The following is a 19,347-nucleotide window of genomic DNA, read 5'->3' as shown; positions in this document are numbered from 1 at the left end:
AACCGCAGACTGACCAGCTGAAAGAGCCTTTCTGAATGAATCAAGAATTCGATGAGAGCTTTGATATTTATACCTTAAGCACAGCTTGAAGACACAACCGAAGACACTTTGATCAGTAGTAGAAATACCAAGGGAAAAAAAAGTCTAAAAGCACTAAACAACAACTTAGTCCTCTGCTTTGTAGCTAACTCGATCTATGGTTTTGACATAAACTACCAGCTTTCCAGAACACAGATAAGGCACTCTTGTTATAAATTAAAATGTACTAAGCAAGTGCAATAGCTTCATCAAAACATTGTACCAGGGACAAAGGTAGTGGTCATCACCCTTGCTTTCTGAAAGCCTTAAGACTAGTCAGTTCCTATCAATTGCTGACACAGCCTACGTCTATAAAAAACTGCTTTCAGTTTGATTTTAATCATGGTGTATGTTAAAACAGAACTCAAATCTTCCTTTCTCTCAAATGTTATGAATCTCTACCCCAAGTTATCATTCAGGGTCTTAATGCTTATTTTCTCCTTCTATTTTAAATTATATTTAACTGCTTTCAAAATGAGCGCTTCCTCCAATTCCTCACAGTAAACAAGTAGTGCCCTAAACAAAAAAGTAGATGAAGCTCATTTCCTTGAAAGACTCTGATTCCTAACAGCAACAGGAAATTAACACTTCATCTTTTATTTCACTGAGACAATTTTTTTGTTCTCTCTCCTCTAACTGACTATTTTCATTCAACTTCTGGGAACTTTGTATTTAGAACTTATTTCTTTCTGGCTTGCTAAAAATGCCAACAGATTCAAAAGTGGTTAAAAAAAGCTCAGCACTGACAAATACTGTGATTATATAGGTCCCTTATCCTTCAGAAATTAGACTAAAAATTAACCATTATTCTTGATTTTAGAGGCTTCTAGCAGCAATAGGTTCTTGGGAAATTAATTGCTGTATTTGATTACAAGAAGAATTCTCAAGTAAAAGAAGTTACTGTTAACTAGTGAAAGTTTCATAGATAAAATCATGAAAAACTGTGCTGAAAGTTACAAAACAAATTAAAAATATACCAAAATAGACAACCTTTATTAGTACAGAGGTCAGTAACACAAGCTGTAAGAACTTAAGGTAAAAATTATTATAAGGCACTGCAATCTGTATAACGGCAGTCAACAAGAATGAATATACTAAAACAAAGTAAAAAAAAATTCAACAAATCTTTCACATAATGCTCTAATAAAAAAAAGGAATTAGTTTATTATCACTGGTAGCAGAATTGTACAAAATATCAAGCATCTTGGCAAGCATATGAAAGTGATGTTAAGATTCAGTCACAGAAAATCTAGTTAGAATACTGACAACTCTATATTAAGCACTTTTAACACTTTACTCTGTGAATATCGCATTGCAGTCATCATGAAGCACAAAGCCCTTACATTTTCCTCCTCGGTTTCCTGTACAAAGAAAGCTTCTCCATTGTCACCCAGTTTCATATGAAGATCAACAGCATCACCATTAATTTCGATATCGATCTGTGGAAAGAGACGACAATGTAAATGATTCATCAGAAAGGAAAGCACTAACCTCAAGGCCCACTTCACTCAGGGTAAAAACTTTGTTCCATTGTATAATCATCTCTCTTTCTCCTCCCTCTGCTTTTTGAAGGAAATCTGTTATAATAATATCTTTATTTTGTTAACCTGCAAAATACATCATGCTCCTAGCAGAGACCTTAACACCTAACAAGAAAAATTGGAAAAAAATAAACCACATCTGAAGCCAAATCTTGTTCAACTAATTTGGAGAGCCAGAAGCATAAACAATCATTGATTATTTCCTGGAAGAATGATGAATGATCGAGACTGTTCATGCTCATATGTTTAAAGCTCAACCTGAATTGGGGCCTGGTACATATCTGAGTCCTGAACACCAAAAGGAAGTTCAAGATGACAACCTGGATGCGTCCTGAAGGCAGGCTTTGTTTCTGTGCGATAGAGGTTTGCCATGGTTACTTCTGCAACTCAGTTAACATTGTTTTAGGTTTTCCTGCTCATGAGTTTATGGGGATATAACACAGGACCATAACCCTTCTGCAACCACAGTCCTTTTGTCAGAGGAAGAACGTTTTTATTCTCATAGAAAGGTACTTTAACTTAGATTACATTGCACAGGAGGGAGGAATTACCCTTCCCCACATGTATGAAATAAAAGAAAAAAAATAAATGTCGTTATAAAACCAAGGTACAACTGGTTTACTAGTTCTTCGTTGTGAAATCTTGGGCATTCAGTTAAGTTCCACTCCAAATTTTTCCAAACAAAATGTGTTTGACATTCAGATAAAATTACCTTATTTTTCAGTAAATCTGCTATCTAATGGTATCTGTTTATCTGCATTTAGCCTAGCTAATTCAAAATTTAATATATGCCAGATAGGAACACAATGGACTTGCCTTACTGCAGAAAATGCCAATGGAATTTCAGGTTATATATAGTTTCAACACTTTGTCAAAATGAGATCAAGTTAAATACTGTAATTGCTATGAGATATCCAATATTTACACTACTCAAGTTATAGTTTCCTGTCAATACAAAAGAAAAAAAAAAAAACACACCTCAAGCCATACAGCTAGTATTATGATACGAATACTCATATTCATAGTTAATTAGCGTGATACAAAACAGCCAGTCAAAAAGCAAAGAGGACTAATTTTAAGATGAGCACATGGACTGCCAAGGAAAAACACACCACCACAGTGCTAAGACAAGCAGCATCCATGTAATCCACTCTTATTTGCCTATTTAAGAGAATAAAACCATTAAGCAAGGAAACTTAACAAGACATAAATTACAAGTAGATAACCAAACATGCATGGAGACTATATCCAAATCCTTAAAATAACAGCTTTTCTTTTTCCCCACAAGAACTGAATGGTTTTGATCTGAAAATCATATTTATTTCACCACTGAACACAGTTTATTTTTAAAATATTTTATTGAATTTCCAATTCTGTAACACGAATTTTAAAAAATTACATTAGTGTTTCTTTTTTTCAACCTTTTCTTTATGCTGATTTAGACAGACAAAAATCCCTAATTTTTGTACCTATATCTCACACTGGTTTCTGGAGACTTCAGTACATATCTTAAATACAGAACTGAAGCACAGACATGCATATTTTGTGTTCCCATACATCTTGAGACTATCAACTGATCTTAGTCTCATAACACACCAGAGAAAAATGCATGCACAATGCAGTAATAAACATTCAGTTGACTATTGAGAGTCTACTCAAATGCAGAATGGCAGCTCCAGGGATGAATGCAGCAAGAAGCAGTAGCTATCCAGCCAAGAAAAAGCTTAGAACTACACTGACAGCCTAGTACAGCAGGTACCAAGAGCAGATGTTTCTACTGTTCAACAGGTTTTTTTTAGAGGTAACCAGAACCTGAAATCCTCTCAAATTTGGTTCAGCTTCTCAGAAGCGTAATAAAAAGATATTTAGCAAGCTCAAGTTTCAGATCACTCCTGTTGTAAGTGTATCTCACTTAGTAAGACATTAGTAAAGCACAGCTATACCACCTTCCCTTGTACCTCGCTGAATAACTGTAACGTATTCTGTTGCAGAATTTTTAAAGAAAAATCAACTTTTTGTCATCAGCACTCATTAAGAAAAACACCAGCAAGCAGGAAATCAAAACAAAAGAACAAAACAAGAAAACAGCTGCTAGCCTGTGTTACTATGATAAACTTACTGGCAGTTACATGCATTAAAGTTGTAAGACTGTTACCAAAAAAATGCCCTAACACAACTGCTTTTAGTTGCACTTTATTCTCCTTTTATAACCAATACACAAAGATGGGGGTAGTTTCCTGTAGCGTCCTTTCACTTCTTAGAAAAGCAGCATATAATCCTGAGGTTTTACGCTCTTTTTAAAAAAGAAATCCATTTTTTGGTAGCACGCCTACAGGCAATACTGCCATACACAGTACTCCCTACTAACAGTAACGTCCCTCCACAATAGGTCCATTTTTCAGTCAAATTTACAACCCAATCCAACTCACCTCCCTAAGCACAATTACTAAAGCCTATGGAAAGGAAATAGCAGGACAATCTGCTCTGGTAGCACCTCAGTCTCAGACTGACTGGATAAGGAATTGTAGCAGGTTGTCTTTCAAATATGCTCACATAAGAATGAAGCTTCATTCCTAGCTTTTATTTGCTCGTAGATACTAATAACCACATTTTCTCCTGCACATCAGCCTTGAACAGCGCTAACAAGGAGTAATATTTATCATAGGTCACCAAGCCGTAAGACATGCTCTATTTGTCATCCAGACACTCCAAAAATGGGTGCTTGCAACACCAGGGATCAGTTAAATGGCATGAAGTAATTCTTTCCCGGTATACTTAAATAAGCAAAGAAATAGCCATGTAAGCATTTCAAGACTGAAGTCTATATGTTTGTATTACTCTTTTTGCACAGCTCAGAGCTGTCAAAGCTTTTCTTCCACAGCATTTTTTTTTTGCAGAGTCCTTAGATAACCACAGGAAGTTCTATTTTATATACCAAAACCATCACTCTGAACAGCATATATGAGAAACTGCTCTGTACTAAGTCAGCCTGCTAACTCGGTATGTGAAGGGCTGGGGAAGGAAGGAAGAGGGGACAAAAAAGAGAATGCATTGGTATTTGAAAACTTGTTTTGGCCCACTTTCTGAACTTACCACTTTTTCTTTGGAGCGCAAGACACCAAGCTTCCCAAATCGGACATGAAAAGGGGAACACTGGTATGTACCATCCTGTTGCCGGACCACAATGACATCAATGCACCCTGAAAGGGTAGCCTGATTAATGCCTTTGTACAGCTCCTTCACAGTAACCAGGACTTGTCCTGCAAGTTGTCCTACGTAGTTCATAGTCTGAGACTAAGAGAGAGGAAGAAAAAAAAAAGTAATTAAATTTAAAAGTGTAAAAAGTTTTTTTAAATCAATTTTTTAAAAACACCTAAATAGATGTGCAATGTCATTTATCAATTACACCATTATTGTAACAAGTTTTACACAAATGCATTCAAGAGTCAACAGGATTTTGAGCCAGTTCTTCTCTTGCTAAGTCTGCAGAGTTATAAAAAGTATTCTTAATAGTTTATTAACTTAAATCTATGATTATTAAAATATTAAGTAAATTTTGAAGCATGTCAGTCTTAAACCTCAAAGCCTAGATTCAAGTGATTACTCAGATAAGCTAAAAAGAAAAACTCATTCTCTGAAGACTGCTTATTTAACACAACTGATCCTCTATTGAAAATAGAGATAACTTCACATAAAAGTGCAAAAAAAAAATGTTAAAAGCCAGGAAAAGTTATGTAGAGTGTAATATATGTAACTCTTCCTTTACAGCTCTATCTTTTAAAAATGGCTGAGTCACCTTCAAGAAATTATTAAAAGATCTAATGGGAGACAGAGCAGTTTGACAATGAGTATGGGGAAAACAAACAGAAGAAATCCAGTTTTCATACTATGTAAGGAAAGCACAACACCAGTGAATTTATTTGCCATGAAACAAATACTAGAACCTCTTTCAACATAAAAATAAGCTTGTAAAAACCTTTCTTTGAAAGCACTGCCATAGACCTTCAGAAGTTAAAACTGAGGAGACGACTTCCACCTGTGGTAAGTGATGCCACGTACTCAACTTACTGAGACTCTCCCATTAACTTTTGATTACATTAAATTACAATAAGTAACACCTATAGCTAAAATGGATACTTCTCTAAACAGCTTAATGAACATCATAAGTATCTATATTTAAAACAGCTGCTGAAATGAAGTTTGCTTTATGAAAACATAGTGAACTTAGCAACAGGACCTTGTCCTGAACGCTTCTTGTCCACAAGAAGCAGATGACTTACCAGTTAACAACCATTATTTCCACAGAAATTAAACCTAAAGAATAACCACTAAATTCCAAATACTACATTTGCATATGTAAAAAGCAAGTCTTAACCAAGTTTACATACTCATCCAATATATTATTTTAAGTGTAAAGAGTTACCTTCCCGCTACCTACTTTCCACAGGTTTCACAAAGTTTCTGCCAAGAGGAAGCAAATCTTGTACAGTTTTTGTGGTTGTTCATACTCCTGACACCAGAAAATCGGAAAAGAACAATACACAGTCTTGTTGAAGGAACTTTACTAGATGAGAGTGGGGCATTCAAGACACAATACAAGGAAAGGAAGATGCATACAATAGGAAGATTATGCTATAGTCAAACAAGATAAACAAAGAACGAAGAGCATCACTTATCATTCTGTCTAATCCACTAAAAATACTTAATTAAATGAATGAGTTTTTAATGTCTACAAGTCTTCCTGACTAAGAATACAATGTGAGCTATGACTGCCAATCAGAAACGAAGTCCAAATATTTCTCAGAACATTTGAGCTTTAATGGGAAGAGTAGGAAAAACTTTGAAGGTGTTCTAACAGAAACTTAAGTGCAACCCTTCCTCATTCTGCCATCTCCCACCAAAAAGACTGCTACAAGCTTGTTTCAAATATATCCAAGCAATTGCATGCCTCTGAACTTCAGCATATTATTTGGGAGAAGAAAGAGTCACTGCAAACAAGCAAAGCACACAACATTGAACATATAACAGGGCTTAAACCATAAAAATTCTATTTCAGGATAATATTTCTACAAACAAAAGGTCTACAGTGAATTTCTTTGTCTATCTGCTAATCTATCTTTATTAGCCTCTGAACAAGGTTTAGGATTTTTCTTCATGCCTCTAAACAAAACCATATTGCACTACAAGAGTTATTCTTCCCGCTTTCATTATTTAGGTAGTAAGTTACTTCTGTTCTGAGCCTTCAAAGTCTTCCTTACAGTAATACAGGGTATATTTCACTCATTCAAAAGGAAGCTACATTTCTAGCATCTGACAGTACCAATATAATTTTAAACATGCAGGAAATCTAAAACTACTTTCAGAAACTTAGAGCAGCTATGGAAGTATTTTTTTCTACATCTCGGGTTTCTCTAGCCTAACATACATTACCTAATCATATTCAGATTTTGAAAAAACGTTCCTTCCTCTCCACAAGATATAGAAAGGAAGATGGGGGTTTTCCAATCCAGATGTTAAAATGTTTAGAAATTATCCACAGAATTACTATACTAGGTAACGTGCTAGAGTATTTTCTCCCATAGCTTTTGTACAACATGGTCGATGAAGACAAAAAGAACAGACTGCCATTGAGCGACTAATGAGATTATCAGAATTGACTCCTTATCAACACCAGTGATTAATAAAATTCAGTTTCATCTCTAAGTAGTTCCATGTACAACAATAAAATTGACTGCTTGCTAATGAAATAGCTCACTCTTGCTAAAAAGGGAGGTATCACTTCAACCCTTCCTCACCTGACCGTCATAATGAGCTGACTTTAGCTCACTGACACAACTGGCAGAAGTCCACCCATTTTGTTATTGTTTGTTTCAGAGGGTTAGTAAATTAGATTAGCTGACGAAGAACAACATGACAAACATCAGAGACACAAGGCACACAGCAGCACCACAGAACTAGGAAAAAAAAAGGCTAGGGCGGGGAACTGAACATCTTCCTTTTGACAAGTGACACATTTACTGCATTCCCTGGAAGTGTAACCCAAGACAGCAAGGTAGCAGTATCTCTGCTTTACTGTTTAAGCAATTAGTCCTCCCCTACAATGACAGTCAATCTTTATTCTCAATCTTAGGAAAAATTATCTAACAGTCATTATCATTCATGGCTATACCTTGGCGACTTCCAAGAGCAGTCTATGGTACTGGCTTACAAAGAAAAGTTGATTTCATGTCACCAAGGAGACTGAATTTGTTAAAAGAAATGTTTGGCACAATCAGGAATAGAAGACCTTAATAGAGTCTCCATTCCATATGTTTCATTTCAGTGAATAGGACTTCAGAAGTGGATATTAGTAAGGAATTCTCTATCATTTAGGGAGCGACTGTTTACAAGATCAGAATTTCACACCAACTGCTAAGAACGGAGTTCAGCTGATTAATAATCTAGTTTTCCTCACATACATACATAACTGACCTTGTCTAACCACAGAAAAAAAATCACAAAAAACAACCCACAAGACTAAAGCATTCACCTATTTTACACATATTCTTGCCTTCCTGTAGCGAAAGTTCTCTTTCATAGATCTCAGTTGTATTTCTGTAGCTCACAGCACAGCCATATGATGATCATACATAAACAGAATAACCTCTTACACTGAAAAAGTTATGAACTTTTGAACCTCTTACGAATGATGTTTATAAGGAAAGAAGCCTTTTATGATCCAAGTCTTAACATAAACATTGTTTTGTACATTGTAAGTAAACAAATTGTAAAACAAAAACTATATTATCGCTTATCAGGTTGTAGTTCAGCTTTTAACATAATAGCTCACTTTGCGAGATAAACATGTTATTTAAAAAGGTCCAAACTGTGGTAAGCAAATGATTAAATAGAAATAAAGTGTGAGAAACACGAGATGTTTAATTTATCTCAAATGACAATAGAACCCCAGCTAGGAGATGTTAAAATTTTAGTGGCTTTTATTGTTTGTTTAAGTTTTATTGTATATTGTTGGAAAACTTGTGATGATCACAGAAAAACCAGTAAGACTAAGTATTTCCTCGATAACACTCTTTCATGGTTAGTTAACACTTGTTAAATGTCATTGTCCAGAAGACAGAGAAAAGCGAGAGCAGTATACCTTCGTAACCTGGTATAAGAACATAAAAAGCACGCCAATTTCCCGTTCTGCAATTCAAGACAGAAGTCTGATGGACAAGACAAGCTAAGAAAGGCCAATGCAGCAATATTTCACAATACTGTTTAGCATTTTAAGTTTTATTTATTTTGATATCCAGAGTATACACATTACTTGATGCAGTCAAATTCCAGAACTCTGCATAAAAGCTAAAGTTAATGTAGCTCACTACTACTTACTCTTCTAGGATAGCAAATTAAAAGGCTAACAAGTACCTAAGGTCTCACAGCAGAAAAAACACTTTTTGTGACTTTGAAGGCTCCAGAGAGATTGATTTTTGAATGTTTATGCAATACTACCTAGTTTGCAGAAATTCCTATAGTTGAACACATTAATATTACTAAGCTAAGTGCAATTGTAATTGGAATGGGGGAAAAGATCTCTCTGTTCCATATCATAAAAAGATTTTTTTTCTGGCAAGAAGCCATTAAAAGGCAAAAGGCAGAAACTGAAACTAGAGAGAGAGTGAGCACAAAAGTAAGCACAAAATAAGAAAATATCTAGTTTGGAAGTTCAAGAACTAAAAATAAAATTCTGTACCTCCATCTATAAAATGCTCACATCGGTTAAACTAAAATTAACCCTGCATATGTTGGTTGACTTCCTCATGTTACAGCAATGAGGAATAGAATGGCTCTCAGAAATAATGTTCAAACAGTACTACAGCTCAGATTAAGTATCTAAATGCTCTACATGACAGATAACCAAATTTTCAAAACTCATCAACAGGAAATGCTTATGTTAGCATAACCTGAGTGGGAGGTTTTGAGGATAGGAATTATATCTATGCATCATTAACAAAGATGTTAGTTTGGCTGCTACATAACCAAAATGTTTTCTTGAACAAATTTTTTAATGTTATTCACTAATATCCATATGCAAGTGCAAGATACAATCAAAAGGCTGTCCACAAACTTGTGTCTTCTGTGCATTTGGAGTACTGCTTTAGTAAAGGTAAGCCACGTTTTCTGCGTTCTTAAACCCAATACTTCTTATGCAGGTGCATCCATATGAACGTGACCCACTACAAATGCCCAGTTCAACAACATAAAAAGAAGAGTGCAAGTTACTCAAAGGCAAGCTATCACATTGCTCTAGGGAGATACAGCTTTAGAGGGCACGAATTTTAACTACAACTGCAAAAAAAAAAGTTACTTAAATGTAGATGTTAGCTTACAAGCGAACAGATATTTATACATCCCATATATTTTGAGAAACATCTAGAGGATTAAAAGACAGTCTAATGCCACATGATGTAAACAGTAAAGAAGTTGCATTTGTTTCAAGAGATTAGGTAGAAAATCAAAATAAAAACCTGTATAGCAATGGTTTCCCTCAATTTATCTCTGCTTGCCTGTATTTGCATGTATATATATTTATGAGGCAGGAGATTTGCTTAACCAGAAAAAATCTTTAGAAAGTGTTTTACTAATTTCTAGTTCGCACCCTGAAAAGGCTGGAGGGGAAAAAAATGACCATATAAAACAAGATCACTGTAGCATTAGGTCTACTCCACAGAAACAAGTAAACAAAAACATGTTTGTTCCTAAGTAAAGATTTTCAGTGGTGTTTCTAGTACTGCCCAGAGCACTTATGGAACAAAAATGGGAAACAAAGTAAGTCTGTTGAATGCCTAATTAATATTAAATAGAGGCAATCAAGTTTTATGTATTTTAACTATGCTATAGGAAATTATATACCCGTACTTAGCAATAAATCTGTCAAACTCACCAAGATTCCAGAAGGAACCCTTTCATGGGCAGCAACAGCACTTCTATTGAAGTCACCTTCAAAACCATCCTCTTCTGAGAAATGCATCTCAGAAAACAGGAAACTAAATTTCCATAGCACAGATAAATGCAGAGCTTACAGCCATAACAGAATGTTGAATTATCATTTCTTCTCTTTGCATGGAAGCAGAAGAATTACGTAAATCTTCTGGTCTCTAACAGAAAAATGTTTGGTATACTTTCCCACACAGTATTATGATTAAAAAGGAAACGCTTCTTTAAAAAAGCTCACATAGAAACTCCCTCAGCAACAGGCTTTGCTTGAAATGTCACAGCCCCTTGCGCTCCTTGAGATCAGCAATAACACGGGCAGACTTTGCCATGTGTTTGCACTGATAGGTAATGATCTCGCGTCACGTCGGCTCACGTGACTTCAGCTGAAGCTGCCACAGAAAGAAACGGGGATTTAGTTAATGATTCTTAAGCAAAGTCTACATTGGCTCACTTGGAGAATTTTTGCCCACTGTTGCAACTCTGTCACCTGTAGCAGCATTCAAAGTCCTAGCTCAGCCAGCTGCACGCAGGATTCAAGAACGTCTGGAATTCGTGGGCTGTTCTCCTCTCTTTTTGAAATTGCATTATAATAGTAAAGAGACAGTTGACCTGGTGTCAAGTTTATACTAAATTATACAAAAACAATGCACACCAAAAAACCCACAGTTTTTCCTGTGGAAATTTTCCTACTTTCTTTAAACTGAATTTTAAAGCAGTATAATTTGGGGGTGTGAACAATCCATACAAGGATATTGTATACCTAGCTGCATGACAGAGAATAAGAATTAATTTCTGATCTGAGGAATTTTGAAATGTCATTACTTTGGTAAATAGTATCATGGCTAGGTGAAATAACTGAGGAGGTTTAGCAGTAGGAGAGAACAATTCTGTCCCTGAATGGGAGAGATGTTCTCTTGAGGACCTTTAATATTCCCTGAACACAGACACATTCTCATTACCTTAAACCCATGCATCTCCCTCCATCCCCACATTGTTACTTTGTGTCTCCTACAGCAGATTGAGGACTACTTCTTGAATTACAAAGCTAAAAAATAATCTAGGATTTTACTACCATCTTCACTCTATCCTCTAAATTTTGTAAACATATGCATTAGGCTCTGATGCAACAACAATGAATCACATTATTGGATGCAGCCAAATGGCTTGTAGGTTTCCAGAATAATTAATGAACCACACTAAAGTCCAAAACTAAAACACAGTCTTGATGACAAACTCCTAAATTGAGTGTTGGGATTGCTAAATCTGCAGCAGAGTTGCAATAAGCTGCTACCATCTCTGAGCACTTTCCTATACACCAAGTTTGTATTTAATATGGCTCTCAACAGGAGAAACTACTGGTTGTGTTAGCAGACATGACATGACAAGTGTTTTCATAGGATATTGATAATTACTAGACACACTCAATTTTCTTCTGGCTTGTTCCTCATTCTTTTATCATGAGTTCTATTAAAATATGGTAAAACCCACTCAGTTATGAGCAGAAAGGAAGTCTGCTTTGTAAGACAGTGCTTCTTTTCAAATACTTTTGACTTAGTTTTATGTTATTTTTTTGTGTACAATTTTCTGTTATATTTATTCTATTTTAGTATTGTTCAGTATTTCAGATTGACATTATTTTCTTCAAAGCTTCTGAAAGTATTTTTTAGAAGACAGCCTTTCTAGAATACAGATAAAATTGCAGTGACTGCACAGGCAGTAAGGTAAGATTTAGACAGGTAGTAAGCTTTGCACACTTAGTAAGCCTCCTTGTCTGTTATTCCTCAATATTAATAAAGTAAATAAAATGCAATTCCCTCTGAGTAAGTTTAAGTACAATGTTATTTACTTACAATTTACACAGGAAAATTAGCTTCAGTTTTAAAAAATCTCCAATTTGGAAGTACTGGAAGCAATGTTTCCAATGCAATCCTAATACAGCTCTTTGGTGTGAGTAGACTGTACTGTGGTTTAGCCTCAGAATGCACATAAGAGTTTCTTCACTAGCCTCATGCAAGTTAATGCTGCTGACAAAGATCAGTCATCCGCTTATATTCTTTTTTTTTTCCTCTGTTCTCTTTGGGTCTACACATCTTACTCCATTGCTCATTAGTCAGAATCCCTGATGGGAAGTCTGATTCCACTTTTGAATGGTACTTTTCTATAATAACCTTCATAATAAATTTGATTGCTTGCATTTAGTTTTACAGCATGCCAGAGACACAGTACTATTTTTTTCACCTATGCAATGGAAAACTCAGGCCAGGAGATTAGTAATTAATAATACAGGGTATTTTAACACAGTCAAAACTTGACTTTGCAGAGTTTCCCCTCCATTTTTTACCTCTTTGCATATTCAAAACATCACTTCCATTGGTACATTTGTAGCTACTAATCAGATTTACATATCCCAGATGGTCATGATAAAAAAAAAGTCTGATTGCCTGTGAAAATGACATTTAATTTATTTGATTGTACTGTATATGAACTGTAGAACAAGCGTGGCCAGAACACAGTTACAGGACTTTTCCCCAGTTTTCATCAGTACATGCCATTCTAAGTTCTGGATGGAAGGAAGCAAGCAGAAATCCTATAGACATGAGCTTCTATCAGTACACAGTCACAATTAATTCAGAAATCAGGATAAATTTGCTGAACCAAATGAATGAGACCAATCTTTCTCTAACTGACATATCCTAATACATATGGCAACTATGGAACAACCTTTATTCATGTCCCATATGTCTCCTTCACTCCATCCCGCCCCAAACCATTTTATTAAGACCTAAGCACCACAGTTCTCAGTCTCAAACCCCATCCTCACATTGGAAAAGGCCCTTTCTCCCCAAGCCTCAACTCCAATTCCTGAATTCCACCACACTTAATTTTCATGGACTTAACACTTTGTCTGTCAGGTGCAAACAAAGTGGAGGTGTTACCAATTCTCCTATAGAGATTATAAAAATCAGAGTGGGACTGAAAACACTTTCTTGTGCCCAAGCTCTTGATCCTAGTCCTACTCTGAAACATCTGCTTACTGAAACTGGAAATAAAGTTCTGCTTATTCCAGCTTGTGGTAAAACACACTCAATACAGCATCTTTGTGACTTTTAACTGCAGAAGTCTATCCATTCTCAATATGGACGTTTAAACCTAATTCAAAGGCTAATAACTTTGGTGAATTAAAATAAATTAACACATGAATAACAGAAGACATACTGAATGAAGACCATCTGTCCCAGACCCCGAGAATTTTTCTAAGAGAAAACAGCTAGAGTTTTTCCTCTGGCAGAGTGGAAACATACCATCAAGTTTCGCTTCTTACAAAAAAATGAATATATTTTCTACAATTTTCCATATAGAGGCTGAAGGTGGCTAATGCATAACTTGGAATGAAATTTTCCATTTTAGTGAAGTTATGTGCAAGTAAAAACCAACTTCTGCTGGAAAATAAAAATAATGAAAAAAATCCTATCACAAGTAATAATAGCCTGGTACAAGAATCCAGGCAGTTAATAGATGTTAAAGAAACACCAGTAATACAAAAGCAATGCATTGCCCACTAAATTGGTGGCTAAAAATGAACGAAATGTCTAGTTTTCCATCTACAATGCAAGATTGTAAATCCAATGTTTTCAAGATCTCCTGTCAGGTATACCTGAGTCAAGAGCCACTCAAATAAGAATATTTTTCAGTGCAGCTTAAGTACGCAGTTTACTTGGACTTGGCGCATTTATAATGTCTCAACAGTTATATCTGTATGATCTACTGTGAATTATCTGATTTCAGTATTATGGCATCTTTCCTTGTATTAATTTAAGCATTTTCCTATTTTTTTCTTTTTTAAAAGTTACTTTTTTTCTGTTTACAAAGGAAATTCAGTGAGAACAAAGAATACTTTAAGAGTCCATAAAGTGACTTTTACTGTTAAAAGAATCATTTCAATCAAAAACTTAGGTTATATGCACACAGAAACTTCTTATGTACATGAAGACCTTAGCTTCTTTCAAGGTACTGAAAAGAAGTAACCAGCTAATCCAAGAGTGAACCCCTTTGGAACTGCCACAGGCATATCCCACACAAGTGTCTGCCACACTTGACATATCTATTTCCAGCAGCACAGACTCTCCTACAGCCACATCATCATCCTTGGTTAAGCTTACTTCTAGATACATACCACAAAAACAAAGTTTCTGAATGGAAATTCCATCTATCTCATTTTTACGTGAGATGAGAGAAAGCAGATGAAGCTTTTCCTGCATTTTTCTAGAAAGCACCAAGTATTTCCCTAATGAGCAATCTCTTATCTTTCTATTTTCTCCATTTAAGAAAAGTTTCTTGCCAGGTACTGATCTGCCTCAGGTGTATTTATATTTTCTTACAACTTACCAGGATTTAAAAGTCAAAGTGAAAAAAAAAACAGTCATGTATTTAAGCATGAAATGCATCCTGATCTACTAGTGGTGAATAATTTGGTTACTTTTAGAATGGATACATGAATATAAGATCTGAGAACAGTACATATCTTCAGGTCGACAAGAAAGAACAGAAACATACTTATTCTGAGAAATGCATATATGGAATTCACAAAAAGTTCTAAATACAGAGTATAGAAACAAGAAACCTTTTTTTCACTTGACAGACTCTCCGTACTGTTGAACTGATGAACATGTACCAAAATAGAACAACATCCATAGATTTAATTTGCATATAAGACCTGGCTATTTTATTAGAAAATCAGGTGAAAACATTAGTCTTGGAGAATTCCCACACAAAAGTATTCATAGCATGAGAAACATAGCGAAGGGGAAAATTAGATATAGCTGAGCAAAGTAGCCCATGCTGACTTACTCACCGAACACCACCTACTTGCATTATCGAGTTTCAATGAACGCAGAGATCACAACTGTCTGAAGAATACATCTGTTCACATGGTAACATGCCTGCACCATCTATACCGGACATGACAAACCTGTAAAGCAGCCTCGCGGATTTCTTGTTTGTGTTAACATGCACGCTTTTTCGTTCAGGGAACAAATGGCTTTAAGTCAGCACTACGTTTCTTTTTTTTTTTTTTTTTTTTTTTTTTTTTTTTAAATCATTGTATTTCAGTTCACATCACAAACCAAATTCTATTGTTGGACAAATGAGAGACAATTACTTCCATTTATGATGGAATCTCAGCTACAACTCATTACTGGGAGCACTTCTTTGAAAGAATTTTGCAAAGAATCCTTTACATATTTCCCTTAAAAGGCCTTTCATAACCATCAATGCAGAAGAAGTGCACTTCCTGAGAAGATAGTTATGCAGTCTAAAAAAAGACAAGTAAATCTAAAGACAGGCTAAGCATGTGCAGGCTTCAGCCACATAAACCAACACAAAAACGTCACCTGGTACAGTGGAGACTTTTCTATTATTACTCAGTGTATCTACATTTCTGGTATTGAACTTAATCACTTTGCATAAAGAAACAGACCGGTTCCTCGGTTAAAAACCTTATCCATTCACTCAGTACAGAGATCAGCAACGAGCAAGTGTCACTTTGTTTTGGGTAAAGAGTGACTCAGGACAACTTCTGACAGTTAATGCACGTTGTCCAATTGCATTACTGCAAAGCTGAAAGAAACTAGTAACAATAACATCCTTAACTAGGAAGGAGAAGCTAGCTTCCTTTACTTCGAAAGTCCCTTGAAATACAAACACAAGAAAGAATTAAATTTCTATCAAAATTAAAAAAAAAAAAATCCCTCAAAAGTGTACTTAAGCTCCATCCTCAAACACAAAGACAACTTGGCGTGACAGTTACGTATTAAATCAGTCTGCCGCTACAAACTGAAATGTAAGCACTAATGTTGTTATATACTAGATTGTTTGTAACAACCAAGATGAGATGGCAGCTAGGTAGAATAAAAACTCATTTTTAAATGAAACATTCTTTGCAACAGCAACAAGATTTTTACTATGCTTGAAGTGGGTAATTTTATTTACAATTTTTAAAAATTTCTGCTTACCTATATCACAGTGAGATATTTACAGAGACGACATCTTTGTGTTAATGTAGAACCTTAAAATGCAACTTCAGTAAGATCAAAGGTTCAAAATGAAAGTACTCCTGATCAGCACTGCCAGATGCAAAAATCACTAGGATACTGTACGCTACTACGTTGTGTCCGCAGACTTTGCCCAGCATTAACCATGTGAGCATCTTCCAGGAAGAAAGAAACAACTGCAACCAATCTAACCTCTAACTTTGACAGACATTCCCAACGCGGCTTTGAACAAAATCCTCAGCTTTACCTGATTGAGATTGAGAGCTTTCTGGGCAGAGACCAAGTCATAAAGCGTGTAATGCAAAGAAGGGCTATTCTGGGCCTTAAGGTACATGGAAGGTAATAAGCGTAGTTTATATTTTCCCATAATTGATCATGACTTTACACTAGTGGGAAGAAATGTTGGAAGTAGGGAGAAAGGACAAAAGTTCTCCGCACTGCAAAACTGGAAGATTTCCAAGTAAATAATAACAAAGAGTTAAATTTTGTAACAAACCAAAACGTTGAGCACTAAGACACATTCAAACATCACCTCTTTTACAGGCCATTTAAAAACCCTTACATTTTTATATGCTTCACTGAAAACTTATACTACGAGCTTAAAAATGAATATTGTAATTGCTTATGAGAGCCTTTCAGCACCATCTAGTTATTCCTATTGTAATTAAGAACACTACCAGATAATACAGCATTTCATTCAAAGTTCCTGACATCCCGAGTTCATTTAGAAACTTTTTAACTTCAGCTTATCAATTTAATATTCTACTATAAGAGTAGTAAGTTTTTACAGAGCACCTCTCAGATCACTCCCTTACTCCACTCAACTAAGGAGATCTTCCGTGATCTTTCTCGGAGATGGCAAAATTGTTTACATTCCTGTATGTTCTGGGATGCAAAGAAACTATATCAAGGGCTAGGAGGAGAGAAGGCACAACTGATGGCCCTGGCTGGAGCTAGTTGCCTAGTATGCATACAAACAACAGTTACGCATCTACATGTCCACAATTTCAGTAACACAAAGTGAAGGTATTTTCATTCTGACTAAAGAATATCTATACATTCTTAAAACGTGTGTAACACTACACATTTTTTTCCTCTTTCACTATATTTTGCAAACATGAAGAGCTCAGTATTCAAAATTGTCCTGAGAAATGCTATTATAAATCATAAAAAAACAAAACCAACCAAAAAAAAAAAACCTCTCAAACAACTGACTTCTGCAGGATTGATCATCTCCTTCTCTGACAGTATCCTAAATAATACCATATACCATTATGGGATATGGCTAACAAATGCTTGCTCATAACAATGGAATTTTGTTTGGAAAACAAAAAATATTAACCAGACAATGTGCACACACAAAGTACAGCCAAAAAGCAGGTATATTTATTACGTCATTTTGTTAGATGGAAATGCACACCTTTAAACAACATATTGTCTTGCTCTATTAAAAATCACTCGTGTCTGCTACATGTACTCAGTAATCACTTAACAAGAAGAAAAATGCAGTTCACATAAAGTAATTTAGACGCGAACTTGGCAAAACCCCAGACGCATACACAAAAAATGCAGACAGTGTACTACTTCCAGTAATTAACACTTCACACTCCCTACACCAGTAGGGATAAAAAGAAAAAACAAAGGGCAGTGCCGGGCAGGTAAGCAAGTTAACAGCCCGAGTTTAAGAAACGCATATCCACAAAACGGAAGGAGCCAGGGCAGCAAGGCACGTATCGCGATTTTTAACATTTTAAGAGTCGCCCGGTCAAGCCCAAGCAGGGGAACCGACGTTTCGGAAGGGTACAGCGCCCTCCCGTCACCGCAAGGCTGGCAGGCGGCTCCAGGGGTCAGCCGGCGCCGGCCAGGCAGAGCTACAGCCCCCACCGGGCAGCCGGGGACGGGAGCCGATGTCTCCCCTTCCCCTCGCCGCCGCCTCCCCGCGCACCGGGACAGCCCGGCTGCCGCCGGCCGGGGCTGAGGGGAGCCCAGGGCAGCGGCCGGGGCTGCCGGGCACCGCTGGCGGGCGCATGGGCCCGCCGGCTCCGCTGCCCGGAGGCGGTCGGGGAGCGCGGGACTCGGCGGCGGCTGCTCAGCGCCCTCTTCGCTGCCGGCGCGGCCTTGTTCCCCCTCCCGGAGGCAGCCCCTCCACCTCCGCAGCCCTCCGGGGTCGCTCGGCGACCCCCACCCCCCGCCTTCTCTCACACACCGGCAGACCCCCCCGCCCCCCGTGCTCGCCCCCTCGGCGGCAGCGGCCCCTTCGCGCTTACCTCGAGCGAGGCCGGCGTCAGCCGAGGGGGGACGGGCGGACGGATGGATGGATGGATGGACGGATGAATGGAGGGGAACGGACACGGGGAGGGGGAGGGCGAGGAGAGCAGGGAAAGCCGCGCTCGGCTGGATGCAAACTGCACCAAGCGGCGACGGTTGGTACAGCGCGTGCCCGCCCGCGCGCCCGCGTTGGCTCGCGGGGGCGCGCCGCCGCGGCGCGGGAGAGTGGGAGGGCGGCCAGGAGAGCGCGCGCGCGCGCCACCTCACCGGCGCGGCCCCGCTTCGCCCCGGGCGCCACGTGACCTTGGGGCCACGCAGCGGGGGGTGGGCGGGGGGACGCGCGTGGCCGGCGCGCGTGCGCGAGGCGGGCGGCTGTTGAGGGGAGCGGGTGCGGCCGAGCGCTCCGCCACGGGGCGCACGTAGGCGCTGCC

General features: G+C 37.6%; 1 protein-coding gene across 5 annotated transcripts in view; it reads right to left on the bottom strand.

The window, feature by feature from the left end:
* Nucleotides 1-18,936, bottom strand: part of LPIN2 (lipin 2) — a 45,994-nt gene extending 27,058 nt beyond the window's left edge. For 3 of the 5 annotated variants that reach the window (XM_009986834.2, XM_086608576.1, XM_086608579.1), the window contains exons 1-3: nucleotides 10,546-10,897; nucleotides 4,713-4,913; nucleotides 1,422-1,517 (exon numbers count right to left, since the gene is read on the bottom strand). In XM_009986834.2, the coding sequence (XP_009985136.1) occupies nucleotides 1,422-1,517; nucleotides 4,713-4,913; nucleotides 10,546-10,632 (384 nt within the window). In that variant the 5' untranslated portion in view covers nucleotides 10,633-10,897. Of the gene's footprint in view, nucleotides 1-1,421; nucleotides 1,518-4,712; nucleotides 4,914-6,057; nucleotides 6,130-10,545; nucleotides 10,898-18,915 lie in introns of those variants that run through there. The other 2 variants (XM_086608577.1, XM_086608578.1) reach the window with 2 other exon arrangements.
* Nucleotides 18,937-19,347: the final 411 nt, after the last annotated feature.

This window comes from Tauraco erythrolophus, chromosome 3 (assembly GCF_009769465.1).
Source record: "Tauraco erythrolophus isolate bTauEry1 chromosome 3, bTauEry1.pri, whole genome shotgun sequence".
NCBI lineage: Eukaryota > Metazoa > Chordata > Aves > Musophagiformes > Musophagidae > Tauraco > Tauraco erythrolophus.
This window is presented reverse-complemented; position numbering and strand designations above follow the sequence as displayed.